The sequence below is a fragment of the Punica granatum genome, chromosome 5, assembly GCF_007655135.1.
Source record: "Punica granatum isolate Tunisia-2019 chromosome 5, ASM765513v2, whole genome shotgun sequence".
In the NCBI taxonomy this organism is placed as follows: Eukaryota; Viridiplantae; Streptophyta; class Magnoliopsida; order Myrtales; family Lythraceae; genus Punica; species Punica granatum.
In genome coordinates this window covers 7,434,251-7,459,741 of record NC_045131.1, presented here as the reverse complement: position 1 = coordinate 7,459,741, position 25,491 = coordinate 7,434,251, and the positions used below count along the sequence as shown (strand labels likewise).

Below are 25,491 nucleotides of genomic sequence, written 5' to 3'. Positions count from 1 at the left end.
TACTTGAATTTATGAATTATCCCCCAAACTTTTTATTTACTATTCATGGGCACCCCTGATTCTGCAGCTTGCTTTGTTCACCATATACTCCTTACTCAGAGGATAAACCAAGGACCCGCCACGTGGCAAAAGTTCAACCTCTGCAAAAAACAACAGACCTGTCAGTTGGGCATAGCGAAGCAAGCTAGACAGAGCATCCATGGCGTCTCTGTCCTTCTTCCCCACTGCAAGAGCTGCACTCATCCACGCACAGCAGCATAACCCCAAGAACTTCCTCTTCCCTGGCCCCATCAGGCCGCCCAATAGCTTCCACCCCCTCAGCTTGAAATGCAACGTCTTCCCCGGCGGCATTGGCATATCGGACATTCTCGACGGGGAGTCGGTGTCACATCTCCCCGTCATCCAGACCGGGCTCGCCCAATTCCAGAGGCTCACAGAGGACCTGCCGGACGTCCAGAGATGGGGGTTCCTCGTGGTCGGAGGGCTGACGTGGGTCTACCTGACAGCAAGGCCTGGGGTGCTGGTCGGGGCGATCGACGCGTATGTCTTTGCGCCACTGCAGGTGGTCCTAGATAGCCTGACCGGGCGGAGGAGCTTGAAGAGGAGCGATTTCCTGATCGGGGACCGGCTTGGAGAAGGGTCCTTCGGGGTGGTGTACTCTGGGGTCATTGTGCCGAAGAACGTGAGGCCCGAGGAGAAGGTGCAGATGCGGCCTTCGGGACGAGGAGGGAGGAAGAAGGGCATTGAGTTTGATGAGAGGTTCAAGCAGAAGGTCATATTGAAGAAGGTAGGCGGGCACCGGATTTCCTTGATTCTTGCTGTTCAATTTGTTTAATCTGTCTCTATATTAGGAAAATGACCAGTGTGATAATTAAAATCTTAATAGGAAATCCTGGGCAATGATTGTTCATTCTTGGGAATACTCTGCCATTCCGGGTTTCCCGAGACTTGCATATTGTGCTTTCAGTAACATATTGTTGACAAGTTGGTTGATAGTAGAATTTTTTTCATCACGGAGTGGTTTAAGAAATATCAAGTGCCAATTTGAAAAGAGTGCTTAGGATGCTTCTCATGAGCTCAGCAACTGGAGGAGCACTAGCCATATTCTTTTGCAATACGGCTTATCTTTGGAAATGGTTGGGTAAGATGGACGGGTTCGTATTGTGCAGCTTCTGTTTCGGGTAAAGCGGTAAAGTTTCCCGATAGATGAAGCTCATGTTGGTCAACTGATTCTGCAATTGGACCTACTGATTCATGCTTGCCTATTGTTTGCAGCGTACAAGTGAATGATTTCTGCTTCTTATCTGCACTTATGGTGTAGGTGAAGGTCGGAGTCCAAGGTGCGGAAGAATGTGGAGATTTTGAGGAGTGGTTCAATTACCGGCTTTCAAGGGCAGCACCTGAGACCTGTGCTGAGTTTCTTGGAAGTTTTGTTGCTGACATGACAAACTCGCAGTTCACCAAGGGCGGGAAGTGGCTTGTTTGGAAATATGAGGTATTTTTTTCCAAGTTACCCCAACTGAAACTTCCTATGTGACACATATCTGCATCAAGCAAGAACTTTTTGCTGCTTTTGAAGTTTCCATCTTAATTAGAGACAATGTTCCTGTTAGGGAGATCTGGACCTTGCTGATTACATGAAAGACCGCAATTTCCCATTAAACTTAGAGTCGATCATGTTTGGACGAGTCCTGCAAGGAGTGGACTCGGTTGAGCGGAATGCACTGATCATCAAGCAGATTATGCGTCAGATCATCACTTCCCTTAAGAAGATCCATGCCACAGGAATTGTTCATCGGGATGTGAAGCCTGCCAATTTGGTCGTCACAAAGAAGGGGCAAATTAAGCTCATTGACTTCGGGGCAGCCACAGATCTCCGAATCGGGAAAAACTATATTCCAAATCGTACTTTGCTTGATCCCGACTATTGCCCGCCCGAACTGTACGTGCTTCCGGAAGAGACACCTAGCCCGCCTCCTGAGCCAATAGCGGCATTTCTTTCTCCTATTCTGTGGCAGGTATAGCAGCTAATTACCACCTTTGCTTTGTGAATTCTGAAACAAAAAGAAAATCTTGTGTGTTTCATTGAGTTCGTTTAAGACAAACCAGAGCGTTACTCTTCATAGATCTCATCACATTTTGCAAGAAAAAGTCTTTGGTTACATTTGAAAGAAAAGGGGGAAAAATCAGTTGTTGTCGACAAGAAAATATACTCGGTATTTTGAATTCGGATCTTTCGAGTTCATTCATTTTTTCCTTCAATGTGTCGGCCGTCTCTTGAAAGCTTGATCTGATGCTAAGAACTATGTCTCGTGTTTGCGACAGTATCATTAGCAAGTTTCTGGAACTTTCTGTTACTAGTTTATTTTGCTGCTTACAATTTATAACAAACTGTTCCCATATGATTATTTTGGGTGGCAGCTAAACAGTCCCGATCTGTTCGACATGTATTCGGCGGGGATAGTCTTGCTCCAAATGGCAATCCCAACTTTGCGTTCCACGGCAGGCTTAAAGAACTTCAACACCGAGATAAGATTGGCCGGATACGACCTGGACGAGTGGAGAAAGTCCACTAGACTGAGACCTGACCTAACAATTCTCGAGCTCGATTCTGGCAGGGGATGGGATTTGGCAACTAAGCTTATCTCCGAGAGGGGTTTCCTGAGAAGGGGAAGATTATCGGCTGCTGCTGCACTTAGGCACCCGTATTTTCTACTGGGTGGCGATCAGGCAGCTGCAGTGCTCTCAAAGTTGAGCTTCACAAAATAAGATGCTGCTCGTGATTGCGAGTAAATATCTTTCTTTTTTGGCCATTGCTTGAACATTCAATTTTTTGGTAAAAATCGGAGAACCCGACTCATGAGTAAAAAATCGGAGAACTCCAACTCATAATGTACAGAATGTGGCCACGCAGGATCAGTGAATACCTCGATAATGCATCGGAGAATTCTGTGTCTGCATTTGCTTAACTACATGGGCAATTTCCCATGGTCTTATGAACCCGCTAGACTATGTATCCAATTGAAGCAGCATATGCAAAGGATAAGAACAATGGCCGGAGTTGTAATTTATCGCAGAATGCATGGGCAATTTTGGACGAATGAGGCTTAGCGTGCGGCAGAGAAACTTCTACCATGCACTCATATATGCATGCCATCACTTGTTTCGAATATATAGAGACCGGTCGTAGAAATGGGACTCCTCTTGTATCAGTATTCAAAAAGCGATGGCAAGTGACACATGAATTTACACATCTTATCTCGTACTCAGTTCGAAGGGCTTCTATGGAAAATTTTATTTAAGAGGAAAAAACGTTGAATTACTTGAATCAACTAAGTTTATTCAAAGAATTATATAGTTGAATATTGATATCACTGCATGGGATACAGATATCGCGATGCATTAATTCTTATTAATTCAAAAGATTATATAGTTGAATATCGATATCACTGCATGGGATACAGATATCGCGATGCATTAATTCTTATTAATTCAAAAGATTATATAGTTGAATATCGATATCACTGCATAAGGTAAAGATATCGGAATGCATTAATTCTTATTAATGGCTTATGCAAAGAGGAATCTTCTTCGTAGCGAGCTGTGGAGAGGGGTCAATTAATTGTTTACTCGAAAATGGTAAAATTGTAGGCTTCACGGCATGTATAAAATCAATAACTAAACTTGCTAAGTGAAAATGACTATCCACCTAACAACCTCAATTATTGTGCACATTAGTGAAAATCCAAAATGGAAAACCTACGGTTAAATAAATAAATAAGAAGCTACCTGATAACCGTGAATCGCCCCATTAATGTTTTTTTCACCAATAACTACTCTCTCTATTTTTTGGCTGAATATCACCAATAGTTACGTTATTCATATGGAGATGGTACTGAAAGGCAATAATCGGCTTAATAGCCTCACCAAACAGTATCAAGCTTGACTCAACTCGCTCAAAACTTAAAATTGGCTCTCCGTAGAGTCAGCGAATGAACTCGAGTCGGCTTCCAGGTCATCAAGTACAACCTTCTAGTCGTGCTCGAGCATGGTAAGATACCTGACCATATTTCCAGAACGTCATGTCCGTATGAAACAAGGTCGGGATCGGTGTAACTGCGTAACTCCAACTTGTCAACTTCGTGGATATCAAAAAGTCATACTAGTAACCTAAAATATGCGATATACATTTTTGGAGAAGGACTCCACTTCATAAAAAAAAGAAAATACTAGGAAAGGATCACCCTCATACACAAAGTTGGCGGGTATATATATATATATATATATATATATATATATATTTGCCCTTTTCGGCCGAGAGAATAAAAGGATATTAAGAAGTATAAAAAAGGGTGCAGTGGTAGAGCACGCTCTCGCTTGATAATCAATAAGTTTCAAGTTCGATATCCAGTGGGATTATTCGTATCATTTTATCGACTATTAAGATTTCTATTTCATCGTATTAGAGCCACGAGTCTCTCTTATAATCGAAAAAAATATTTATTAGAAAGTAATGATTACCCAAAATGGAAATAACCAGCAACAATTATACAAGAAGTTATGGTGCGTTTGGTTTCAGAGTTAAAATAACTTTGATTTTGATTGTGAAAAATGACAAATGATTGTGTAGTGTATTGAGTTAAAGTTAAAGTTAAAATTTTTCACTCGGGAAATGTGTATTTTTGTTGTGTAGTGTGTTGAGTTAAAGTTAAAGTTAAATTTTTTGTGATTTTAACTGCGAAATCAAACGGAGGATATAGGTTCCATCATGAGACCATAGAGCGAGTGGGCCATTTTTTTCCCCTCGTCATGTTCTTTTTTTATTTTTAATTTCAAATTTCTTTTTCTTAAAATTTTTAATTTCACTTTTCCAATTTACTTTTAAACTCGATTAGACTAAGGTAACAGGTAATTGATTAACCCTTCGAGACTAATAATCTTGTTATTGTAATTGGACCTTTTCTTTAGGATAAATGCAATATTTTTACTTAAATTTTATGTTATGAGTAGGGAATCTTTTCTCACTCTTGAGTATCTAATTTTTTATTTCTAATTCATACTTTTTTAAAGCTCTTCGACAACCCGAATTTAGAGTATCTTACTTTCACGTAATTCATAGGATTCAACAAGCAATTGATATTTCATGATTAAATGATTGGGTGAAATGACCAATAATTATGATAAAATCTTTACTTTTACAAATTTTAGGTTGTGAATCGAAAACATTTTCTCACTCATGGGCATCTATTTTTTTATTCTAATTCCTACGTTTTTTAAAGCTCTTCAACTCTCGAATTTGGAGTATTATACTTTCATGTAATTCACAAGATTCAACAAGCAATTGATATTATATTTTGATGAAAAGGACCGACCGTTAAATTATTTCAAAAAAAAAGTATTTTTTCTCAAACTTTTATCTATATTTGTCTCTATGGGTATAATTTTTTCCAACTTTTTTTTAATGATTATATATGTATATATAAATAGTGTCACCTATGGAACCAAACCTCTAACATTCCTAAGTAAGTATAGAGTCGCGTTTTTTCGTCACTATCGTGTACAAGCATTTCTAATTTTTCCCGAATACTATAAGATTTTGACACAATGCGTTCTACTTATCGTCTCTATCTATTATCTTTTTCTAAAAAAGTATACATATAGCATACACTTTATTTTTCTTTACAAATAATTATATATTTCTTTCGATGTGTATTCTTTATTTTTATTCATCGATTAACATTTTCTATATTGTATCTTTTAAAAGATTATACCGTACATTTATCTTTTTGTGTTATAAGTACTTTTTCTTCATTTACTTATATAAGAAGATCCAATAATGAGAGTTGATTATTATTGTTAATTAACTTTCAAAAATTTATAAATTGAGAGTATTTTCTTTATTTTTTTAGAATACGTTCTCCTTTACCTAATGTTATTTGTAAAATTTCAAATCATTTAATATATTTCTTGGACCGCAGCAAAGCGCAGCAACCATACCTAGTGGTAAGATTATTTTAAGATTTAAAAGAGGGAAAAAAAGACAAAAAGGATGGAATGCCAGCTAAGATGCAGCAAAAAAGACAGATACGCACGTTCACGAAGTGAACCATTTGGCTGCTCCGGGTTGATAGACCTTATCGGCTCCAGAACTGGGACCCATAGGGTCCATCATGGGACAGACGGAGCATGCGGCAGGGTCACGGCCGTCTGCCGGTAGGCGGAAGCGCGTAGCCGAATTTATCCCTCACAGCGTGTCGCCCGAAATCCGGTTGCAGTCACTCGCTCCACTCGACTCAGTGAACTGTCATCCAAACATCGGAGCCCCGACGAGTGGCACCCCCCGTTAATACACTCACTCCCCCGAGGGCATTCCCGTCATTCCGCCTCCCAACCGCCACCCCCACCCAATCGCCCGAACGATTAAATCCAAAGCCCCTCGCTGTTAAAGCGCCCATACTCCCTCGCCTTCCGTCTCGGCTCAGGCAATCCCTCCCGCCGATCTCAAATCTCGGCCCAATTTCCGGCCAGTGAGCTCTCACTCTCTCCCTCCTCCTCCTCCGGCGAGCTGCATTCTCTCTGGGCTTCTGCACCGAGCATTTCCCGGTCAGTTCTTGGAGGAGAAGCTCTTGAGCTCGCCACCTTCTCCGCCATCTTTCCAGTTCCTCGCGGTCTCTCCCTTTCGAGACCCGTACTTCTCTTCCACGGTCCTGCTTCAATCGGAAATTCCTCCCCGTTGTAGTTTCTGCGTTAGTGTGTGCTCCATTGAAGCTCTGAGCTGACCTTTCAGCCGTTGATCGGCTCGGATATTCGGTCTCCGAGGTATTTTCGACCTCCGTCGCATCGATTTTCGGCTTGTTGCTGCCGTTTGAGTCCATGAAGAGCTCTCTCGAGAGCCGCTCTTCTTTGGTTTTGATATGTCTCTGCTTGTCGATTTCCATTCGTGTCGCCCTGTGCTCTGATTATGTCCCGGCAGAGAAAATCCTGCTGAGCTGCGGGGCCGATTCTCGCGCTACCGACACCGATGGCCGGGAATGGACATCGGACGTCAACTCCAAGTTTGCTGCGTCGGGTCTGGACTCGAAATCCGCCACCGCCGCGACGCAGGACCCCTCTGTCCCCCAAGTCCCGTTCATGACGGCTCGTGTCTTCGGTTCGGAGTTCACCTACAGTTTCCCTGTCAGTCCAGGCCGGAAGTTCGTCCGGCTCTACTTTTATCCCTCTTCCTATAACAGCCTCAACGGGTCGGACGCTATTTTCTCTGTCTTGGCTGGCGATTACACACTTCTGAAGAACTTCAGCGTTTCTCAGACGGCCGGGGCCCTGAACTTCGCTTACGTAGTGAAGGAGTACTCGGTTAATGTTGCCGGCAAAGCTCTGAATATCACTTTCAGCCCGTCAAAGAGCTATTCGAAAGCATACGCTTTCGTCAACGGGATTGAGATTGCGTCGATGCCGGATATCTACAGCTCTACTGATGGAACTACCATGATTGTTGGCGGGAGCGTTCCGTTCTACATCGACAACACCACTACGCTCGAGAATGTCTACCGGCTGAATGTGGGCGGGAACGATATCTCGCCTTCCCAGGACACGGGCCTGTTCAGGTCATGGAGGGACGACACCCCCTACATCTACGGGGCAGCACTTGGGGTTCCCGAGTCACTTGATCCTAAGGATAATATCTCTTACCCGCTGAGCATGCCCACTTACGTTGCGCCTGAGGATGTCTATTCCACTGCAAGATCGATGGGACCCGATCCGAACATCAACTTGCATTACAACCTGACGTGGATTTTGTCAATCGACTCTGGGTTCTCTTACTTGGTCCGGCTACATTTCTGCGAGGTCGCAGAGAACATTACTAAGATCAATCAGAGGGTGTTCAGCATCTTCATCAACAATCAAACTGCTGAACGTGAAGCTGATGTGGTCGGATGGGTCAAGGGCCATGGAATCCCAGTGTATAAGGATTATGTTGTTTTCGTGCCAAATGGAAGTCCTCAGCAGGATTTGTGGCTTGAACTTCATCCGTTCACAGAAACGAAGTCTGAGTATTATAATGCGATCTTGAACGGAGTAGAGATCTTTAAGATAAACGATACAACTGGCAATCTTGCAGGGCCAAATCCTGTTCCAGCTCCGAAACAAACTCTAATCGATGAGTCTGCAGGAAGACCTCCTTCGGGCCATGGGAAGTCTAAGAATCATAAGGCGATTATTGCAGGATGTGTTAGCGCTGGAGTTATTTTAGCTCTGGTCGTTGGGTTCTTCCTGGTTAGTGCATCGCGGCGACATATCCATTCGAAGCTATCGACCTCAAGCGATGGTCATTCTGGGTGGCTCCCCCTCTCTCTTTATGGGAACTCGCACACTGCAGGTTCTTCAAAGACAAATGCCACCGGAAGTCAGGCGTCCTCCATTCCTTCAAACCTATGCCGCCACTTCTCCTTTGCCGAGATCACAGCTGCCACCAAAAACTTTGACGAATCTCTTCTCCTTGGCGTAGGAGGCTTTGGGAAAGTCTACTGGGGAGAGATTGACGGCGGAACGACTAAGGTCGCAATCAAGCGAGGCAACCCTCTCTCTGAACAAGGTGTCCACGAGTTCCAGACTGAGATCGAGATGCTTTCCAAACTCCGCCATCGCCATCTGGTCTCTCTGATCGGATACTGCGAGGAGAATACTGAGATGATCCTCGTTTATGACTACATGGCCTATGGAACTCTCCGCGAGCACCTGTACAAGACACAGAAGCCCCCGCTTCCGTGGAAGCAGAGGCTCGAGATTTGCATCGGAGCTGCCCGTGGCTTGCACTATCTCCACACTGGCGCCAAATACACTATCATCCATCGGGATGTGAAGACAACTAACATCCTCTTGGATGAGAAGTGGGTGGCAAAAGTTTCGGATTTCGGTTTGTCCAAGACTGGTCCGATGTTAGATCATACACATGTGAGCACTGTCGTTAAGGGGAGCTTCGGATACTTGGATCCAGAGTACTTCAGGCGCCAGCAACTGACCGACAAATCTGATGTTTACTCTTTTGGGGTCGTTCTATTCGAGATAATCTGTGCTCGGCCAGCATTGAACCCAACACTGCCCAAGGAGCAAGTCAGCCTAGCAGAGTGGGCCGCTCATTGCCACAGGAAGGGCATGGTCGATCAGATCATCGACCCTCACCTGAAGGGAAAGATCGCTCCCGAGTGCTTCAAGAAGTTTGCCGAGACTGCAATGAAGTGTGTGTCGGATCAAGGCATCGACAGGCCATCGATGGGTGACGTGCTGTGGAACCTCGAATTCGCTCTGCAGCTACAGGAGAGTGCAGAAGCAGGCGGGAAAGCTCTCGGCGGACTGGGTATCGAGGATGGGTCCTTCGATGTGGCTTGCAAAGGAAAGAAGGATCCTGACTCATGTCCCGGTTTCAACAGCAATATCACCGACTCAACAATAAGCATGAGCATTGGTGGCCGGAGCATTGCAAGTGAAGACTCCGATGGGCTAACCCCGAGCGCTGTTTTCTCGCAGATCATGGATCCTAAAGGGCGGTAGCTATCATCAGAATTACCACCGTCCGATCATTCCAATCAAATCATTAGATATGCCTCTTTTTTTTTTTTTTTTTTTTTTTTTCCTTTTCCGGGTTTATCATATTCGATTAAGCCAAGTTCTAATCTGCATTTTACGTTACATGATTAAGAAAGTGTGTAAACTAATAATTCTTTTTTATTGTAATTCCTTCTTTTAGCAACCTGATGATGAGAAGAACGTTTGTATTCGATCCTCTTAGCTTGTTTTCCTCTCAATTTTCAGCTGTTATCGTACCTACACCTTCGAGTTGTCTACGTCAATTTATCATCGAACACGTCTGTCATCAACTGAGAATCTCCTTTCCGACTACTAAAAGAATTGGTCTATTTTCCCAATTTTGGGTCCAAATTTTCTAATTGGTGCTCGTAATTGGGGGCACGAAGGTTGGTCAAATAAACAGATATAGTAAGGAAAAGATAATGGTATCAGCTGGCAGCATGGCATGTGGATGGAGTTGGTGGCAGGAGCTGTCTTTTGTTGCCTACGCGGTTTTGTTAGTTGTCATACAGTGTTGATTAGAGAGGGAGAGGAAGAGAAAAGGTTACAACTCGAATGTCGGTTCGAGCTATGGAATGATTATGAGTTGACGGACAGAGTCGATTCGAATTTAAAAGTTGAATGTTCTGCTCGTGATCGGTAATACTGAAAAGCGAAAGTTGTAAGTTCGAATCAAGCCGACAGGCTATGTTTACGATACAGGACAGTGCAAGAATGGTTAAATCTATCATCTGTTTTTGGGTCTGACAGTTGCGACATATTCCCTTTGATTTCATTGTCCCCACATTGGTGTTGCCATGGGACACAAAAGACTATCCGTTAAGATCTCCTCGTCCATTTTTTATTCCGGCCTCCTAACGCGGGGTCTGAGATGTGCTTCCATGTCTTAGTCCAACTGGCATTACAACCTTTTATTGGAACGCTTCTCCTAAGCGTTGCTGTCGGTGTTGAGATGAGTATCCTGAGACGTGTGACTCGGTTTTCGACTATTAGATAGGCTAACAGTAACTTTCACTAACTATTCTGCAGTGGGTCTTCTGCGCATCCATCTAAATAATAATAACAACTTGGCACCGTACCACAAGTTTGAGAAAATTGCTTTCTGGTCGAAGAATATACTGAACCAGTCCTCAATCAGTCCTATTTACAGCGTTGAAAGGCAAAAGTACAGGCAAAAAAGCAGAAGACAAACGGTTCCGAAACGCGGAAGATGCTCAAAACTTCATGTCTCAACAGAGTTTCGACGAACTTCCTCGGGTGAGAGTGGAGGAACGAGTAATCAATCACCTGTCAAGTCCCTGACACGTCTTAGGCTATGGTTTCGAATTTAAGATTGCAGTGATCTTTCTTTGTAGGTCCTGCTTGTTTGCACCCACATGCTTGTCGATTTGCTGCCCATTTCTAAGGAGGAAGAAAGTAGGTGTCGCCTGAATGTCCCATAATGTGCTGAGCTCCTGCATTAGCAATAATTCGCCATCTCAGCGCACTTAGCTCCCCGAATAACACAGATACATAAATGGATTGAGAAAGAGATCTTCCTCTGTTGGTTCTAGCAGATCATGAAAGATTTCTGGGTTCTGTATAAAACCAAAAAATTAAATATTCGTAACAAGTAGAAAGGTTGCCGGACACGCTCTGGCCCATACTAGTTTCTTATTTTCTCAAGAAACAGGAAAAAAAAAAATGGAAACTGCAGAACTTTCCGAAGCCAATATAAGCTATAATTGATCATGCAGCTGAATGCCCATAACCTCAGTATGAAGTACCAACGAAAAGAGCTTAGGATGAACTATGACTCGAAGTTTATGAAAAGAAAACATCGTTACTTACAGTAAGTTGATCGACATCGACCAATAGAAACATCAGAGAAGGATGTTTCTGAGCTAATTCTGCATAGAAAGCTGAAATTGTCCTGCACGGACCACACCAGGTCGCGCTGAAGTTCGCAATGACCTGTTAATCAGCTGGCAGATAATCAAGATACGCTTTTTCCTTAAAAACATTCGGACAGACTTTTCCTCCTAATGTTCAATGAAATCTAATGAAAGTAAAAAACGAAGATTTTCTAATCTCTGAACATGGGATTCAGAAGCTCGAGATAAAGTTGGAGTTTTGTAATATAGTGCTTGAAACGAAAATGTGATGACAAATATATCTGAAAAGGAATTCTAAACTTGGTTGGTCAAATTTACGAGTTAGAAAAACTCAAAGTGAGAAACGAGGAGTCTCCGATTAGATTCTGCAGTACACCAACAGTAAAATCAAACTTTTTAAGAAAATTATCCAAAGGAGATTTTACTTCGCAGTTGTCTACACATATATAATGGCATGTTTCCAGAAGTACTTACGCTCTTTCTGCACTTTTCTGCTTCTGAAAGCTTTTCCTCCCAAATCTCCATCGTGGTCACGAGGTGTAAATTCCCGCCAGTAAGATTAACATTCGGGTCAGACCTCCCAGCTTGTTGATACTACAACAATCGGGAAAATTAATAAATTCAAATGTTTAAACCAAAGATTCTTGTTACATATCTGTTACGTTTATCCAAAGAACATCCTGATCATTTCAGTTCACCCATCACAAATGCAAAGATATTGGAAGTTTGATGATCTTGATCAAGAATATACCTTAGGTAAACATGAACCCATAACAATGCTCAGAGAGGCTATTGGAATTTGGATACGATATCTCCCTGAAAGATTGATCGGTCTTGTCGGCAAATACTGGAGACAAAGACTGACATGAGCAACAAATACTATGACACATTTAAACCATAACACAGAAGTTGATTATCATCGATTTTAATATGATAATTCATTTGAAAATACGTAAATTAAAGGAAAGAATTGAGTATATATTGAAAAGGAAAATGGTTCGTATCTTAGCAAGTGATAGGGAAAGGAATACAATCATTGCCATGTTGAGTGAAGAAATGATAACGGCTTCATATGATAATTCCGTTCCGTTTTGACGTGGCACGCATGCCTATGAAGATTTCACTATGCTTTCCATTTGGTATTTGCCATATTGCAGTTAGCAACTATAAGTAAGCGAATCCTACATGCCGAAGGTCCCATCACAACCCTGCAACAACCATATTATCGGATATTTGAATTCGGAGAAAACTACTATGAGTTATAAGTCGATTTCACCGAATTAACAAATTTAAGTGCTCTTTAACTCTGTTGATTCAACCGAGCTACACATTGTCCAGAGTAACCACCACATCTAGCAAAAAGTAAATCGCTCAATGATTGCAGAAAGTCTTAGTAAACTGCACAAATTAGGTGACCATAATAACCGAGCTGCAGGAAATCCTTTCTTGAAATAACAGACACAAATTGCACAAGAACCCATCTTCATTAGCTCAAATCGCCATGCGTAAAAAGCCAAAATGCGAGCACAATGGTGTCAACTGTCATCTCATTCTCCCTAAAGCCTTATAAGCTAAATAACAAGCAAATTAACCTCTGCGGGCTGTCAATAACAGACAAATGGAATTCACTTGCATCATATGGAGGATGCAAACAATCATGAATGCAGGAAAAACAAAATCTGCGGAGAAGATATAATCTCCATTTCGAGAAGATGCAGAAGAGATGATTAAAGTACGGAAATAAGTACCGGACAAAATGGACGATGGGGGCTGAACCCGAACCTTCCTACCAAGAAGCAGGGGATCGATGAAGAACCCCGCTGTCGACGGAGATTCCTCAGAATCACAAACCAGGGCAAACGCCACGGCGAGAGGAGGAGCGGGGAGGAATGATTGAGATGAACCCTTCCTGATTTTTGTGCCGAATTTGAAGAGATGAATGAAGAAGAATGATTCCTGAAAGGAAAGACCGAGCAGAAGAATTGTGGGAGGGGCAGAGCAGAGGGGAATGAAGAAGATATTTGCTTGGTCGTGTCCGCGTCCGTCCTTTTGCAATTTCCCAACTGTCACCATGCAGACTTGCATGGGAATCTCTTCTGTTTTTCCAGTTTTTTTGGGAAATCTTTAGTTTCAATTATCACAAAAAGAAAGCAGAAAATAAAAATACGTTACAAATTATTTTATTCTTTACTTTTTTTTTTCTTTTATTTGTCACTGAAAAATAATGTCTCTCATGCAAAGAGGGTTTTATCTCTTAGTAAATCGACTCGACTCGAAATGAATTAGTTAGAATTCACAATGGATTTTAGATACTAAAGTGCACATAAAGTAAAAAAAAAAAAAAATCTCTGTTCGAGCCATGAGATAGCAGAGATCAAATTTTTGTCGACTTTGTTCGTGAAGCAGGAGAGCAATATAAAATTAGTGTAGGGAAATGACAAGTGAAATAAAACGACACGTATAGTCTCTCTGATAAAAATCGAATTCTTAATTTTTAAATAAGAGCATGCGTGCCACTACATCACTTTTCCTTTTTCAGTCACGGTTTCATTTTACGACTGTCTTACGATTGATTCTCTCTTTATATATAGGATAGAACCCATAACCAGGGATAAAAGATGAGACTTACTCACTCATACACTATGAGCAAAATTAGAGACAAAAAATGAATTTGGGGACCAAATCAGTTAAATGATATCATTTGAATATCGTTCGAGACTTTAAGATACAAGGTTATGTTATTTTCCTTTGTCTTAATGGAACTTCAATAACCAATGATTGAAAAAGGAGAGATGGACCGCCGGTACAAAACAGACTCAGTGCGAGCCAAATTGTTTCCAGTTCCAATTTGTTTTGACAAGATCTCAATAGATCAAGCCTGGCCCTACTGCTAAGAAGGGCCGACGAGCAATGGGTATGCAGAGAAATGGTTCACAAAGAACGTTGCAGTCCATGTTCCTCTCACGAGGAGAAAGAAACTCCTATCAAGTTTAAGGGCGGGAAAGATGACAGACAACACAACCTAAACGACCAAATGAATCCTCATGAGTATATAAACACTTCAGAAACTCTTGACAAACAGTAGTCGCAACAGGGGAAACATGTGTCCGTACATGTTTTCAGTTCCTGGTTCCAGCACAATAATTTCAGGGTCTAGAATGATTAATTAGAACAAAGTTTATGACCAAACTAATTTGCCCCTGGGGACAAACAGCAACCGCGAGCTTTCTGCCTTTTCCAATGCAGTACTTTTGAGTGTTTTTCAGGTGCAGGGCTATCCCATTGCGTACTTCTGAGTCCAGCTACGAGCAGTAGCCTCGTACTTGGCCCTGTCAGTCTTGTACATGTGGGCAATCTCTGGGACTAGAGGATCATCGGGGTTTGGATCAGTGAGCAGTGAGCAGATTGAGAGCAACACCTGATCAGCAAAATAACTTAGTGAGCAACTCCAAATTTGAATTTCAGTACATGGGAGCGAGCAAAAATAATGACAGAAGATTCATACAAGAAAATCCAATAATGTCAGAAGAGCAGATATGATCAAGCGCGGTTCATAATCATATACTCTAAATCATAGAGACAGTTTGAACAAATAAGAATTCAAAGGAGTTCTAATTGGTAAAAGGCTAGACCAACTATTGCAACTAGAATAATCAAAAGTCGCTGATAGGATTCCTCAGCAGTATGCTGTCCTGGCTTCGGAAATTATGTGAAATGAAGAGAAATCTCTTCCTGGAAATAAATGGAAAAATGAGGGAAGAAAACCTAGATAAAATTCAAAAGATTCGCGGTCCACTTCAAAATTCAAGAAGAATTTCGCATATGTCCTGGGCTTCAAGCATCTCGGTACCACAAGTATGCCGGAATATTAACATGCGCCAAACCTTGGATATGGTAAGAGCTGGACTCCACTGTTCCTTCAATATGTCGAGACAAATACTTCCATTGCTATTTATGTTTGGGTGGAAGACCTTGGTCCTAAATGCAACCTGTAAAACAAAGATGTAAACGTATGCATTTCTCAGTTTTTACAACTAAACCTCAATTCTGCAAAATTGGACAACGTACATGTATGCACATGAAACAGCAGATGAGCCAACCCACAAACAACACCTATGATATATTATTACATGTAAAAAATTGCACTGAAAAGAAAAGGGCCAACGGAAGAACCCTACCTTTGGGGGCTTGAAGGGATAATCAGGAGGAAAGTGGATGGTGACTAGGAACACTCCTCCAGCATATGGGCTATCAGAAGGTCCCATAATAGTTGCTTGCCAGTGAAACATGTCTTCAGCCACAGGACCTGTTATAACAAAGAAAAGAGATAAATGAATGTGAGCAGGATGGAGTATCTAATATATATTAGCACATTAAATTTCAAGTATGCATATTTGAGAAAACTCCCCCCAAATACGAAGTCAAAACTAATGATCCATTTCATATACATAGGAAAAGGCTCTTTTCTACAATCATTAGGAACCTCACTTTGAGCACTTCAAAGTATTGAGGGATTATATGAGTGAAAGATGTGATACATGCTCAATAGAGATCTTTTGTAGATCTAACAGAAAAACTAAAATAACCGACAATGTAAGAAAAGCTAAAGTGCCTAGTATAAGGGACTAGCTCAACTGTCGTCAACCAACTTTCTCCTAAACAACATCAGAATTGTGCTTCCACTTCATCCAAGGAGTAGTCAATCTTCACAGCTTACCAGCACTGCAGGAAGTGGGCGGGTCCTTCTGCAAATCCTTGAGTTCCTTCAGGATACGTTTTGAAGCCATTGTTATGCTCCAGCAGATATAAATATATCAGTCCCGAACAAAACCTGCAACATGAACGCGACTTTAATTATAGAAGCGGCGAAGAGAAAATCTTTAGAGAAAACAGGGGCAAGTTCTCTCATTTCTTCTAATAGCTAATGCAGATCCTGAAACAAGCCCATGATCGAAACGATGGAAAATCCACCAAATCATAGATAACTGGGCATATAGCAGCTGAACGAGATGCAGGAAAAGATCAAGATTAGGCATTTCCTACATGAGTTTCATCCACCCGATTGAACATGCTAGAACAATAGAACAACCCGCCCCATTCCATTCCATCCCAAGACTGTGAAAACAAGAGGGCCCATATCAAGACACCCTGAGCGTAAATGAAAGATCTTGGGACCTTGTAGAGAAAAAGCAGGAGCAGAAGGGAAGATTGGACCTACAACTTCAAAATAGAGAGATCGGATTCGACAGAGAAATGGAGTCCAACGGTCAAAGTCAAGAGCCCAGAAGCAGACGCCCGCCACTCAACAGAAGGATTTGAAAAGGGAATCCCCAACTCCAAACTCGAATCCTTCGAATTGAAAGAGGAGGGAGAAGGGGAGGAAGAAGCTCCTCACAGCTCCTCGTCGCCGGTCGAGCAAACCTAATTTTTCGGTCGAAGGGAAAGCTGAAGCAGCGCATTGATTGATTGATTGATTGATTTAACCCTTGCTGCTTCGCATCCTGAGGTTCCGTGTTCTGTCAATTTACTCCCTGAAGTTTTGATTCTACCCCAATCCGGCCCTTTCACTAATCCTCCAGGAATGAATGGCAAATGGGGTCTGTAATCTTCCAGGAATAAAAATTGCGAGGTTGAACTCAACTTACAAAGAGAGATTATGAGGCTGATTTCACAATCGTGCCATAAACTCGGATGAATGCAGTGGCGTTCTGTAAATTTCAGGTGATAGATGGACCGTGAACAGTAAACACAAATGGGGATCAATGTCCTACCAGTCCTCCGAGGTGCCGAGCTTCCCCAGTTAAGACCAACCTCAACTAGGAGAAAGATTGGGTCTCGTCATTCAGATTCCCAAAATGACCTGGTGGGTTTTCATACATATCCATGATTAAACACTAAACGCTTCACAAACAAATGCAAAGGGAGTTGCAAACAAGATTCACACATGGGAAACAGATCTGTGTCGATACATATAGTTTCAGGATCTAGAATATGATCGATTAAACAAAGTTTCTGACCGAACTAACTTCCCATTGGAAACAAGCAAGCTTCTTCTTTCGAAGCACTAAGTTTTTAAGTGGGTTCAGGTGCGGGTATTATCCCATCGCGTACTTCTGTGTCCAGCTGCGAGCAGTAGCCTCGTACTTGGCTCTGTCGGTCTTGTACATATGGGCAATCTCCGGGACCAGAGGATCATCAGGGTTCGGATCAGTGAGCAGCGAGCAAATTGAGAGCAGCACCTGATAACAAGAACAACATAGTAAGCAACCCTAAATTTGAATTTTGAACCATAAGTAAAGCGTGGGCTCCCAAGAATATAGCATAAAAAGCACTGCATAAGACATAAAGAACAACAGAAGGTTCAATATTATGTTAGAAGAGCAGACACTATCAGGCACGGTGCATAATCAAGAACTGAGATACCATGGTAGTAAGGCAATAAACGTCTTCAATGATACACAGAACTGGAATACATAAGGAATGAAGGAGTTCTAATTGGCGGAAGGTCATACCAATTATTGCAACTAGAAGAATCAAGTTGCCAATCGGGTTCCTCAACAGTAAGAATTATATTGTGGATTTGAAAGAAACTTTCGGTTGAAAGGGTAAGCCTCTGAAGGAAGATATAAGGGAAAAGGAAAAAGAACACCAACTGAAATTGAAAAACACCACAGTTGACTTCATAATTCAAAAACAATTCCACTTATATGTTGGGTCTCGAGAATTTTAGCAACACAAATATTAGGAACATTAACATGCACCAAACCTTGGAAATGGTAAGTGCTGGACTCCACTGTTCCTTCAGGATGTCGAGACAAATGCTTCCATTGCTATTTATGTTTGGGTGGAATACCTTGGTCCTGAATGCAACCTGTATAGTGAAAATCTCAATGCATAAGAATTTTTTCTGTCTTCACGACTAAACCTCGACTCTCCAAAACTGCAGAATATAACAAGACAGCAAAAGGACTAATGCATAAACAACACATTTTTTATATAAATAAAAAAAATATACACCAGACTCCAGCAAGTATTACCCAACCTTAGGAGGCTTGAAGGGATAATCCGGAGGAAAATGAATTGAGACTAGGAAAACGCCTCCAGCATAAGGGCTATCAGTAGGTCCCATTATAGTTGCTTGCCAGTGAAACATGTCTTCATGCACAGGACCTGTTAAACAAAGACAACTCGTTTGAGCATCAAAGAGGCATGTGACATCTAGCAGCTAAAATTTGGCACAAGATTGAGTGTATACATGTCTGCTAAACAATTATTTGAGAAAAGTCCTTGCTGATTATGAAGTCAAAACTAATGATGCATGTCATAAACATAACTGAGAAAAAGGCTCTGGTGTTGAGATAGAAATCTCAAGAACGAGATTGATATTTTGAATGATTTAAATAAAAAAGAGACGCTTATAATTATAATATGACACTTAGTTTTTAGCTTAAAAATTTAGATTCTATTTTCTTTTCTATTAATTTAATATTAGAAATTGAATTCTTTTTCGATAGAAAATAGAATGGATAGAAAAAATTATTTAACAATTAAAATAATTAGTTATTTATATTAACTAACAATTTATTAATAAGTTTAATTAATAAATATAAGAAAAATTAATAAGTTTAAATTAAGAGTGATCAATTTATTTACACTATACCTCTTCCTGAAGTAGAAAGCGTTCCTTATGTTCCTCCTAATTTTAATTCCATATAAGTTTCTACTATACGCCCCCCCACCTTTCTTTAATTACGAATATTTTTTTTACTTTAGAACACATATTAACTCATATATCCTTTTCAATCATTTCAATTACCAACATTAGGAAATTGCATTCAAGGTTCAAGCAAAAGTGTGTAGGATTAGATATTCAAAAGATGAAATACATGCTCCATAGAGACCTATTGAATCCAATAAACAACTACGACACCAATAATGTATGATAAATAGCTTAAAAGTGCCCATTTCAACAAACAAGCTAAATTTTCATCAATTATGTTCCTTCTAAACAAAGTCACCGACATGTTTCCAATTCTTACCAAGAGCATTCAATTCTCATAGCTTACCAGCACTGCAGGAAGTGGGAGGATCCTTCTGCAAATCCTTGAGTTCCTTCAAGATACGTTTTGAAGCCATTCCTCTGCTTCAGCAGATATATATCAGTCTCGAATCAGAGCTGCAAATCATCAAATCCTCTTTGATTGTAAGACCAAAGGTAAGACCAAAGGAGGAAAGCTCAACAGATAAAGAGGAGAGGCTAATTCTTTGATCATGGGAGAAACAACGAAAAACTCATGTAACGTTTGGTGAAAAAACTTGGAGGGAAAGGGAAGAACAGAATTGGTGGGAGAGTGTCGCCCCTCCATGTCCATCTTCAAACAGAGAAACTTTTTCGACCCGAACCAAAGATGATTTTTTTTCCCCATCAAGCCAACAAATTCCTAACCGGACAGACGGATTTGGAGGAATATCACTCACCCTTCGAATCCTTTCCTCCAAATCCTTTCATTCGATCGAGCTATTTAAGTCACCCGTCACCCAGATCATAAACAAATGGCATATTGCAGCTGCTATAGACGCAGGGAAAGATTGCTTATCCAAAAAAGAAAAGAAAAGATCAAGATTACGCATTTCTACATGAGTCTGACACTGTCGATTGGAAATCCCCGAAAACTAGAAGAACCGCTCCATTCCAAAGCAATCAAGAGACGAAAAGAAAAATCCCCACATCAATTTCATCGAAATTAACAAAAATTCCCCGGCATGTAGAAATTCATACCAATACCAGGAAACCCAGAAAGCTTCTCTCAATAGGGAATGATTGGATTTACCTTTGAAAGAGAGAAATCGGATCGGAGAGAGGAAACGGCGAAGAAGGGGAAGGAGAAATGGAGTCCACCGGTCAAAGTCAGAAGCAGGCGCGCCTCCCCAACAAATTTAAACGAAGAATCCCAAAACCCGAAGCTCCAATCCCTGAAATTGCGAGACAGGGGGGGGGGGGGGGGAGACAGAATCAGAGGCAGAGGCACAGGCAGAAGCCCCCTCAGAGCTCTATCGGGCAAACCTAATTTTGCGGGAGAAATTGATGCCGACAGAATCTCCCTTCTGTTTTTATCCCTCGTGCTTCTTTTGGGCGAGAACAAGACAATTCTCGATCCTTGAATCTTACACTCTGCACCCTGAATTTTTATGTGTTTCCAATTTACCCCCAGAAGTCCTAATTTAACTTCAATTCCACCTTTCCACTAATGAAGACTGCAGCAGTGTCCAAGTATTGGTTCCGTGGAGAATACCGCGAGAATATGCATAGTGCTACGGTCAAAAGTTCAAATATATAACGGACTACGGTTGGTAATAATGTCATTGATTAGAACCGCAGTTCAACAAAAGCTCGAATCGGAATTAATTGCATGTAAGCCCTTTGGTTGAGTCAGGTTCCCGATAAAGTCGATCCCCTTGAGGGTTCTCCCAAATCCGAGGGTGGGGGCATCGATTCCGATCACCAACCCCTAATCAAGATCGCCGGCGCTCTCCCTCCCGATTGGGGTCGTCGGCGCCCTCTAACTTCAATTTTATTCAAATTAATGGAAAATTTAACGCCGTATTAAAATTGTTATCAAATTAAAAGTTTATGCATTTTTAAGTAAATGAAAGAAGTTCGTGCTAAGAATTATTAAAATATAAAAAGTTTATACTTTTTTTTATTAACCCCGAAAACAATGAATGGCCAGCCCTTGATACATCCAAAAGAAAATGCGTCATCTAATCCGTGCTAGCTACATAGATCTACTTCTTTAATCTCATGCAGCTAAACATGCGAGTGCCGGTAGGTATCCCGATCGCAAAGAAAAAAAATGTTCCACCGGTACAAAGACATCATAAAATCCACGAGACTGCAATTATTCCAATCGATGTGACAAGGAATCAAATGGTGACACGGTCTAACAAAGCAGCGGCCTCGAATTCCTCCAAGAAAATGCATGAAAGTTGACAAAAAATTGGCCCACAAAATGCTCATAATTGCTATAGAAGAAACCATCCATTTCCCTCTGAAAGACATGAACAAAAGTAGTACAGCGGACCAAAAGCAAAACACATGATTTCCGGTCGCCCCCACCCCTCCGATGACATACTCTCCTCTCACTTTCCCGAGGATTCGGTGTCAACATAAGTAATTTTTCTTTCTGACTAGAAATGTTTAATATATGCCAACCAATAAACAACATTCACTCAAGCGAAAGAAGCCGTTTCTCGACTGCTATAAGGGGCCAAAGGGTTCGGGCAGGGGCTCAAATCCATTATCGAAGATAAGCCCCTGATCTGATTTATCATCAACACTGTGGAGCCAATTCGTGTTCTTCAGATCCTCTTTAAGTAATATAGCATCATACCTCGAGCTCTCGTAGATGTCCACTTCGGTCAATTTCGCAGAGTAATTCCCATTACCTGACACAGTGCTATTGTCTGGAGATCTAACGTTCCAGCTTCCACTTTCTGATAGCGCATCATTGCTGCTTTGGTGGTTACCATTGCCATTGACGGAGGCATTAAGAGATCGAGATGAATGTGTCTTGGAACCAGTGGATCGGATGCTTTGGGGGAAGAGGGTGGTATTTGAAAGTGCCCGGAGACTGCCCGTGCCATTTCTTATGTCCTACATTAGAAACCAAAAATAGCAATAAGAGTTATTGAGGAGCACAGAAGTGAGTTAATACAAGAAAACACGGGAAAAGAAATGCAGCCAGAAGTGAAATACTTGTGCAAGTATAAAGTTGACCCGACTGTATACTAGAATGATATGGATTTTTTTAAAAAAAATTATGTCATCTGGCAAGTAATGGATCTTAGTGATGAAGGAACACCGACATGCTGAATTTGGACACAGCTGTATACCAAATCATGCAATCAATGCTAACTCGAGGAAAAGAGAAAAAGCTTCCATACCATGTGCCTTATGGCCATGTCTAGCGACTTCTTTGAGATAGTCCTCCCAAAACCATTGGAATCAGGAGCAGATGTCGGAGTCTTGACGGGCCTTCTCATCCCCAATTCTGGGGAATGTGGGGCTTTTCGATGCTCTGGTGGATCTGCAGCATGAGAGTGGACACGAGCTCTTCCGGATGGCTCTGGAACTGAGAGCCTTCCTCGTGTTACGATAGGTGAGGGCTGTCTTCTTGACAAATTAGCAGATCCTGCCGGGTCGGTATTCCCCTTTGCGGTGACAGAGGCACCAGGACGGGACCTGCCAGCAGAAAGCGGTCTGTCTGGCAAGGTAGTTCTGAGGTTTGGGGGTGTTTCCAGGGGAAAGTCTGGGGGAACAATAGGTTGAGGTGGAGGCCTAGGACGTGGGCCAGGAGAACTTGGTCTTGATGATGGTGTAGTAGTGCGACCATTTGATAGGGCACGTCCAACTGAAATCGATGATACTGATTGAGACAGCGATGGTGCAGAGTTTCTGCGAGTAGGAGTTGAAGGCCGAGAATTTGATCGAGAAGCTGGAACACTCATGTTTGCTGGAATCTGTGGTCGGGAACTTGGCGTGGAAGGTCTAGAGCTTTGGGTTGGTCGAGGTTTCTCAATGGAAGAGCTTGTGGGTCCTGTACGGACTCTTGAAGGAGTTGAGGGTCGCGAATTTGATGAACGGGTAGATGGTGTGGACGGCCTTGCTGTAGATGAAGAGCGGGTAATAGGAGAAGATGGTCTGATGTAGGATGAGACTGAAGCAGAACTTGTGTTGAGGATTGAAGATGATCTGTTTGAGGAATAGTTGCTATATTGGGAACTGGAAATGGACGAGCGAGTCACTGAACTGCTCCTAGCTGGTCTCGAGGTATGGCTGCTTTCTGATTGTGATACGGACAGCTGAAACATAGAAGAAAAAAAAAACAGTTAGAAATCAGTACGGTTGAAATAAACAATTCATTCAATACTAACTACTAAGACATAAACCACCGGCAAATGAGAAACAGATAGCTATCTAAGAAATGAATCTTCATCCTAGACCAAGAAACCCTGCCTACTCTATTCTGTCATGCAAAGGATAAATAAAATTACAAAGGTCACTGACGGATCCTCTTGAATGTGTTCAGGCAAATGGAAATTTTTTATGGCCAACAACATGAGTATGTACCCTTGAGGCTTTCGTGGTAGACGATGACCGGGCCAGAGAACTGCTTCTTGGGACAGCTGTGGTTGGTTGAGGGCCTTGAGGTTCACGTCCATCTGATGAGGCAAACAGAGGGGTTCCAGGGGGAGTGAGAAGCCTGAAGACATTATCACATACACATTAGGCTGGTACGATAATTCTCCATGTATGAGAGAGCGTGAAACAAAACTGAAGAGTTGACCGGCAGCAACAAAGAATGGCAATTTCAAATGAACAGAGAATTACAACCACAGGCATTGGCCGAGCTGGAATCACGAGTATATCTTAAACAGACTGTTATTACTCTGGATCATCATGGAGCAACTCGATGATAAAATGAGGATCTGGGTATTAAAATGTGAACAAATCTAGAGATTCGAAGAACAAAGTCAATATGTACCAATCATAATCATGCTTCCCTCCATCAGTGGATGACAGTAGATCATCGAGCCCATTTCGAGCCACTTTCGCCAAACCAACTGACAGTCTCCCCAGCTTCAGGGTAGAAGCTGTTTCAGGAATAACACAAGTACCATGTCAGAAACTGAAACCAAATCGCATGTAAAATTTACGCACACATCAGTAAAAGCAGAACTGCTGACGGGAAATTCTGCATAAGGTCGACAAGAAGCAGATCACGAATCCAGCATTACAGAGCTGATCGAACAAAATGAACGCATAGATACATCACCAACACGAACGATAATTTTCTGCTTCCCTGCTCTGATCTGGAGTGAAGTGTGTTTCAAACTAAAAGGGAAAAACCATAAACCGGTATGGGGGTATTGTCTGTTTGTCCTTCAGTATGTAAACGACATGGTATGCTGACGTTTCTGTCTCCGCTCCCATTCAACGGCACCTAATCCAATATCCGGAGCTTAAACATCGTTTTCGGTTCCGCAACGATCATCCATCTCCTTCCACGAACCGGGCAAAAAAGGACAAATCAAACGCTCCTTAACAATCCAAACTCAATCTCCGACGAAGTGAAATGACTTCATTGCCCTCCCGATCATGTTAATCGGGATATAGATGAAAAGGCTACACCGGAAGATTTCAGGGGCAATACGATCAACGAGGACAGGATCATGGCATAGGTCCTAATCGAGCTGGAAACAATGGCGTCGACAGTTCGCACTGAATGAACTGATTCGTTCCCGAAAGCGACGGAATCATTACGAGGCAGATTTGGCTGCTGCAGTCCAGCAGCTTCAGTACGACTCGGGGACTGTCAGATTGGATTCGGATCGGATAGGGACGCGAGGGGGATACGTACCATCGGAGGACTCCTCGGAAGGGGCGACGGAGACGCTGCGGCGGTTCCTGGAGAAGAGATCCAGGTTCTCGTCGGCGTCCCTTGGGGCAGTCAAACTATGGCCGCGTCGGTGGTTGAGCGATCCCGGGGGGAAGTTCCTGCCCCCGAGGAGGTAGTCCCTCCCGCTCCGGCTCATAGGAAAGGCTTGGAGTAGCAGGGGTGACTGATCTGCTCGGGCAGATCCGGGAGTGGAGGAAATGCGGAATGCCCGGAGAGAAACAGGGAGAGAGCCGAGATCTAGGGTGGGGTGGAGAGAGAGGAGAGAGATGCCATTAGTAGATGGGAAGCCAGGAGACAGAAAGGGGCAGAGAGAGAGAGAAGAGAGAGATTGATATGGGGATTTTTAAGGTTTACGTCATATGGAAATGGAATGATAAGGGGGAGAGAGAGAGAGAGAGAGGCGCTTCGATGGAGGAGATGGAGATGAAGAAGGAGATGGAGATGGAGTTGAGGCACGCACACACGCAGGTCGAGAGTCTCAGAGCTGGGGACGAAGCTCTGTGGCGTGACTGAGTGGGCTGGGGGTCTCTCTCTCTCTCCTTCTCCCTCTTTCCAAACGAAGTCTTTCAATT

The 25,491-nt window shown here is 42.3% G+C and overlaps 6 protein-coding genes across 7 annotated transcripts; 2 read left to right on the top strand and 4 right to left on the bottom strand.

Moving 5' to 3' along the window:
- The first annotated feature begins 44 nt into the window (after positions 1-44).
- LOC116207982 (serine/threonine-protein kinase STN8, chloroplastic) lies at positions 45-2,956 on the top strand. Its single transcript, XM_031541134.1, has 4 exons — positions 45-787; positions 1,322-1,495; positions 1,614-2,018; positions 2,422-2,956. Exons 1-4 carry the CDS (start codon positions 200-202, stop codon positions 2,767-2,769), a joined length of 1,515 nt encoding a protein of 504 aa, XP_031396994.1. The 5' UTR covers positions 45-199; the 3' UTR covers positions 2,770-2,956.
- Positions 2,957-6,421: 3,465 nt separating this feature from the next.
- Positions 6,422-9,796, top strand: LOC116207905 (receptor-like protein kinase FERONIA). The gene has a single exon (XM_031541020.1). It carries the CDS (start codon positions 6,874-6,876, stop codon positions 9,547-9,549), a length of 2,676 nt encoding a protein of 891 aa, XP_031396880.1. The 5' UTR covers positions 6,422-6,873; the 3' UTR covers positions 9,550-9,796.
- Positions 9,797-10,596: 800 nt separating this feature from the next.
- Positions 10,597-13,525, bottom strand: LOC116207906 (thioredoxin H9-like). The gene is made up of 5 exons (XM_031541021.1): positions 13,208-13,525; positions 12,211-12,306; positions 11,934-12,053; positions 11,416-11,538; positions 10,597-11,039 (listed from the first exon to the last, which is right to left on the bottom strand). Exons 2-5 carry the CDS (start codon positions 12,229-12,231, stop codon positions 10,899-10,901), a joined length of 405 nt encoding a protein of 134 aa, XP_031396881.1. The 5' UTR covers positions 12,232-12,306; positions 13,208-13,525; the 3' UTR covers positions 10,597-10,898.
- A 957-nt stretch (positions 13,526-14,482) lies between these two features.
- Positions 14,483-16,914, bottom strand: LOC116209651 (ubiquitin-conjugating enzyme E2 28). The gene is made up of 5 exons (XM_031543364.1): positions 16,678-16,914; positions 16,177-16,290; positions 15,638-15,765; positions 15,344-15,448; positions 14,483-14,877 (listed from the first exon to the last, which is right to left on the bottom strand). The coding sequence occupies exons 2-5, from the start codon at positions 16,244-16,246 to the stop codon at positions 14,734-14,736; spliced, it is 447 nt and encodes a 148-aa protein (XP_031399224.1). The 5' UTR covers positions 16,247-16,290; positions 16,678-16,914; the 3' UTR covers positions 14,483-14,733.
- A 392-nt stretch (positions 16,915-17,306) lies between these two features.
- Positions 17,307-20,548, bottom strand: LOC116209652 (ubiquitin-conjugating enzyme E2-17 kDa-like). 2 transcript variants are annotated; one of them, XM_031543366.1, is made up of 5 exons: positions 20,291-20,548; positions 19,526-19,599; positions 18,502-18,629; positions 18,226-18,330; positions 17,307-17,698 (listed from the first exon to the last, which is right to left on the bottom strand). In XM_031543366.1, the coding sequence occupies exons 2-5, from the start codon at positions 19,593-19,595 to the stop codon at positions 17,555-17,557; spliced, it is 447 nt and encodes a 148-aa protein (XP_031399226.1). In that variant the 5' UTR covers positions 19,596-19,599; positions 20,291-20,548; the 3' UTR covers positions 17,307-17,554. The 2 variants fall into 2 exon arrangements, with proteins under 2 accessions (XP_031399226.1, XP_031399225.1); XM_031543365.1 differs by having other exon boundaries at positions 19,526-19,635; positions 20,291-20,476.
- An 805-nt stretch (positions 20,549-21,353) lies between these two features.
- On the bottom strand, positions 21,354-25,491 carry LOC116209650 (proteoglycan 4). Its single transcript, XM_031543363.1, has 5 exons — positions 24,881-25,491; positions 24,005-24,113; positions 23,590-23,722; positions 22,404-23,321; positions 21,354-22,113 (listed from the first exon to the last, which is right to left on the bottom strand). The coding sequence occupies exons 1-5, from the start codon at positions 25,053-25,055 to the stop codon at positions 21,718-21,720; spliced, it is 1,731 nt and encodes a 576-aa protein (XP_031399223.1). The 5' UTR covers positions 25,056-25,491; the 3' UTR covers positions 21,354-21,717.

Excerpts from the sequence above, each read along its gene's own strand:
- LOC116209651 (XM_031543364.1), bottom strand. The coding sequence starts at position 16,246 with ATGGCTTCAAAACGTATCCTGAAGGAACTCAAGGATTTGCAGAAGGAC. Across the intron at positions 15,449-15,637 it reads ATCCCTTCAAGCCCCCAAAG|GTTGCATTTAGGACCAAGGT; the intron begins GTAGGGTTCTTC and ends TTTGTTTTACAG. Across the intron at positions 14,878-15,343 it reads CAGCTCTTACCATATCCAAG|GTGTTGCTCTCAATCTGCTC; the intron begins GTTTGGCGCATG and ends TTTGCTGATCAG.
- LOC116209650 (XM_031543363.1), bottom strand. The coding sequence starts at position 25,055 with ATGAGCCGGAGCGGGAGGGACTACCTCCTCGGGGGCAGGAACTTCCCC. Across the intron at positions 23,322-23,589 it reads CTACCACGAAAGCCTCAAGG|CTGTCCGTATCACAATCAGA; the intron begins GTACATACTCAT and ends TCTATGTTTCAG. Across the intron at positions 22,114-22,403 it reads ACATGGCCATAAGGCACATG|GACATAAGAAATGGCACGGG; the intron begins GTATGGAAGCTT and ends TTTCTAATGTAG.
- LOC116207982 (XM_031541134.1), top strand. The coding sequence starts at position 200 with ATGGCGTCTCTGTCCTTCTTCCCCACTGCAAGAGCTGCACTCATCCAC. Across the intron at positions 788-1,321 it reads AGAAGGTCATATTGAAGAAG|GTGAAGGTCGGAGTCCAAGG; the intron begins GTAGGCGGGCAC and ends CTTATGGTGTAG. Across the intron at positions 2,019-2,421 it reads TTTCTCCTATTCTGTGGCAG|CTAAACAGTCCCGATCTGTT; the intron begins GTATAGCAGCTA and ends TTTGGGTGGCAG.
- LOC116207905 (XM_031541020.1), top strand. The coding sequence starts at position 6,874 with ATGAAGAGCTCTCTCGAGAGCCGCTCTTCTTTGGTTTTGATATGTCTC.
- LOC116209652 (XM_031543366.1), bottom strand. The coding sequence starts at position 19,595 with ATGGCTTCAAAACGTATCTTGAAGGAACTCAAGGATTTGCAGAAGGAT. Across the intron at positions 18,630-19,525 it reads TCCCACTTCCTGCAGTGCTG|GTCCTGTGCATGAAGACATG; the intron begins GTAAGCTATGAG and ends TTTGTTTAACAG. Across the intron at positions 18,331-18,501 it reads ATCCCTTCAAGCCTCCTAAG|GTTGCATTCAGGACCAAGGT; the intron begins GTTGGGTAATAC and ends TTCACTATACAG.
- LOC116207906 (XM_031541021.1), bottom strand. The coding sequence starts at position 12,231 with ATGGGTTCATGTTTACCTAAG. Across the intron at positions 12,054-12,210 it reads TGGGTTCATGTTTACCTAAG|TATCAACAAGCTGGGAGGTC; the intron begins GTATATTCTTGA and ends CGATTGTTGTAG. Across the intron at positions 11,539-11,933 it reads CAGAAAAGTGCAGAAAGAGC|GTCATTGCGAACTTCAGCGC; the intron begins GTAAGTACTTCT and ends GCTGATTAACAG.